Below are 2,731 nucleotides of genomic sequence, written 5' to 3'. Positions count from 1 at the left end.
AATATGACTGTGTTCTTTTTATGTCGATGTTCCAAAAAATGAAGAAAGAATAACTCAAAAACAAAAACAAACAAACAAACAAAGAAACAAACAAACAAACACACACACACACACAAACAAACAAACAAACAAACAAACAAACAAACATGGGGTTGTTTGATGGCTTTTCTGTTTGAATAGAAAAACAGATGTCAAGTGTATTGATGATGCTAGCAATTGACGGTGACGACGAGAATGGTGATGAGAAGGACGATTACGAGACAACGAAAGAAAGAGGAAAGAAAAAAGGAAAGAACAGACACACAAAAAAGACAAACAAACAAACAAACAAAAAAATTGCTGACAGCAAAATAACGTTAAAATATTTGAATATCTTATACACACTAAAGAACATTCATTAAAAAAACAAAAAAACAAATAATTAACGAAAGGCAGAAAAAAAAGAATGAAATAGAGTAAGACAGAAAGAAAGAACAAAGAAAGACAGACCCCCCCCACACACACACTTTGTACTCACCCTACTATTTGAGGGTCTGAAGAAATTGGGGTAAAAGGCAGACGTCTGGCACAACGAAACGGCCAGCACAACCGCAACAAAAGATGCAGACGTCATTTTCACCTCTTTGTTTTAAGAACAAAAAATGCTTGAAAAGTTTGTTTTTTTTCCCACTGTAGTAGCCTTTGTTTCTGAAAAAGCCAAGGTCCTCTTCCTTCAAGATTGGGAGCAGTTTTTGAAAGTCGGAGTTTTGGTGTGATAACACGTTTTCATCAACGGCAGGAAGAGATAGAGAGACTGCTGAAGTCTTCGTTAGCAGACGCGTTATCTTTTATATAACCCTCCAGCCTCGATGTGGGCGGGTTATATGATACCAGAAGCGCAGTTCGTTCACCGGCCAGAATTCTAGGCGAGGGGATGGATCCCTTGGTATGCGAGCGATTTGCGGTCGGTGTTTTTATTTTTGTTTTGTCTTGTTTTTCACCGTTCTTTAAGGTTTTATGCTTGTCTCCTGTTTCGGGGATGGGTTTTCTTCACAGACACCAGAAGGCTAGGCTGACCTTTGTCTCCGTGTTATTGTTGACGGATGAACTCGGTTGTCTTCGGCGAGTTTGGCGGATGAAACAGTCACACAGGAATGCACACCAACTTCTCCAAGTCAGCTAGGATTGTTCCGCTCTCTGACACTTTCTACTTGTTTTCGATAGTCAACAAACTCAAAGTAACCGAGTATGGTTTACAAAAAATGGTCACTTTCTATCTCTTTTTCTGTAATCAAACTGAAATCAAACTTCAAAAAGCCAACAGATCAAAGACCTAAATGGCAATATTATCGTTAGTCACTATTTTGACCCTGCCTGTAACCTAGCTTCAACAGGCAAACACTGTCGCTCAGTTGTCCACGCAGGCAATTCACCAACAACCCGGCGCACACGGCGTTAGTCCACAAATTGCTATGACAAATGACACACAAACCACCGAACATTTGACTCCACTGGGGAAAGACTACAATGCAATTGTGACCGCGGTGAATGTGACAGTAGCTGTCAATGAGCAGCGAGAGGGGAGCAGGGGAACTATAAATGGGAGCCATGCTGCGGAAAGGCCCCAGGAAATGACGGCCATTGAGAGATGTTACTGCACCGTGTCCGCCTTGGACCGAATCACTCACTGATACTTCCGCCGTGTGGAGTAATATATATCTCAACCCGACGGTGGACTTGGGTTTTGTTTATTATTCCTTAATTTGTTCGTTTTGGGTTTTTGATTACTGAAACTATGTGGCGTGTTATTCTTGTGTTTGTTTGTGTATCATTACATTTCTTCCCACGACTGAACATTTAAAAAATCTGAATTTGACTGGGAAATGTTTGTGTCTTATTTGTTCCCGGTTGTTTTTCTTAACCAAACACTTTGGATATAATTAAAAGCGGATAAAATAAAAATAAAAAGTATATTTTTACGAGTGTTTTGGATTTAGCTGCGTGATTGACCAGAGTGCAGACAATCTCTTTGTTTTGTATCCGTTTTGTGCCGTTGACCAGAAAGAATTAATATGAGCAATAGCTAAAATCATCATTTTATTCGTGAAAATTCGTGGTGTGCAGAGTCACTCTTTGATTTATCAAAGCGTTCCAACTTCTGCATATCACACCAAACTAATCTATGGTGGGGGTGGGGGTGAGGGTGGGAAAAAGATTCAGTGCTGTGGAAAATGAGTTTTGACTTTATCCTACAAACGTCAAACATGGACATTTATTATTTTTTTCAACGTTTTTGAAGCAAGAACTTTAAGAGTTTCATACTTCCATGGTTTGATGGCCTCCAAAGATGAATCATGGCTACTTGACCTTCCTCAAGTTTCAAGGTCACACAAGGGTCAAGGTGGGATAAACCATGTTTAAATACTTTTCTTGAACGCTTTTGAAGCTACATGTATATCGCTTCAACTTTCCACGGTATATCTGATTCTGACTCTTCGTGCATTTTACAATAGTTTCAATTCTTCTCCCTCCAACTCCACTCCCCCTCCTTGCCCGCTGTGAAAAAAAAGGAAAAGAAAAAAACCGAAAAAGCAAACAAACAAACAAACAAACAAGTAAAAAAGAAATCTGAAAAGTGACAGCTAGCTGACCAGGACAAACATGAAAGAAATCCAATCTGCGAATAGGTTAAAATGACTTATGCCTGAAAACTTTCCTTAGCCATTCGCTAAGCTGTTAAAGAAAGAAGGTA

At 39.4% G+C, this 2,731-nt stretch overlaps 1 protein-coding gene across 1 annotated transcript in view; it reads right to left on the bottom strand.

Annotated features, from left to right (window-relative positions):
• Positions 1-1,550, bottom strand: part of LOC138949384 (uncharacterized) — a 195,064-nt gene extending 193,514 nt beyond the window's left edge. Inside the window, exon 1 of the mRNA XM_070321195.1 lies at positions 518-1,550. Coding sequence (XP_070177296.1) covers positions 518-613 — 96 coding nt within the window. The 5' untranslated portion in view covers positions 614-1,550. The remainder of the gene's footprint in view (positions 1-517) is intronic.
• Between the last annotated feature and the right edge of the window lie 1,181 nt (positions 1,551-2,731).

The sequence above is a fragment of the Littorina saxatilis genome, linkage group LG15 (genome assembly GCF_037325665.1).
Source record: "Littorina saxatilis isolate snail1 linkage group LG15, US_GU_Lsax_2.0, whole genome shotgun sequence".
Taxonomy (NCBI): domain Eukaryota; kingdom Metazoa; phylum Mollusca; class Gastropoda; order Littorinimorpha; family Littorinidae; genus Littorina; species Littorina saxatilis.
The sequence above is the reverse complement of the archived record's forward strand: the minus strand, read 5'-3'. Positions and strand labels throughout refer to the sequence as shown.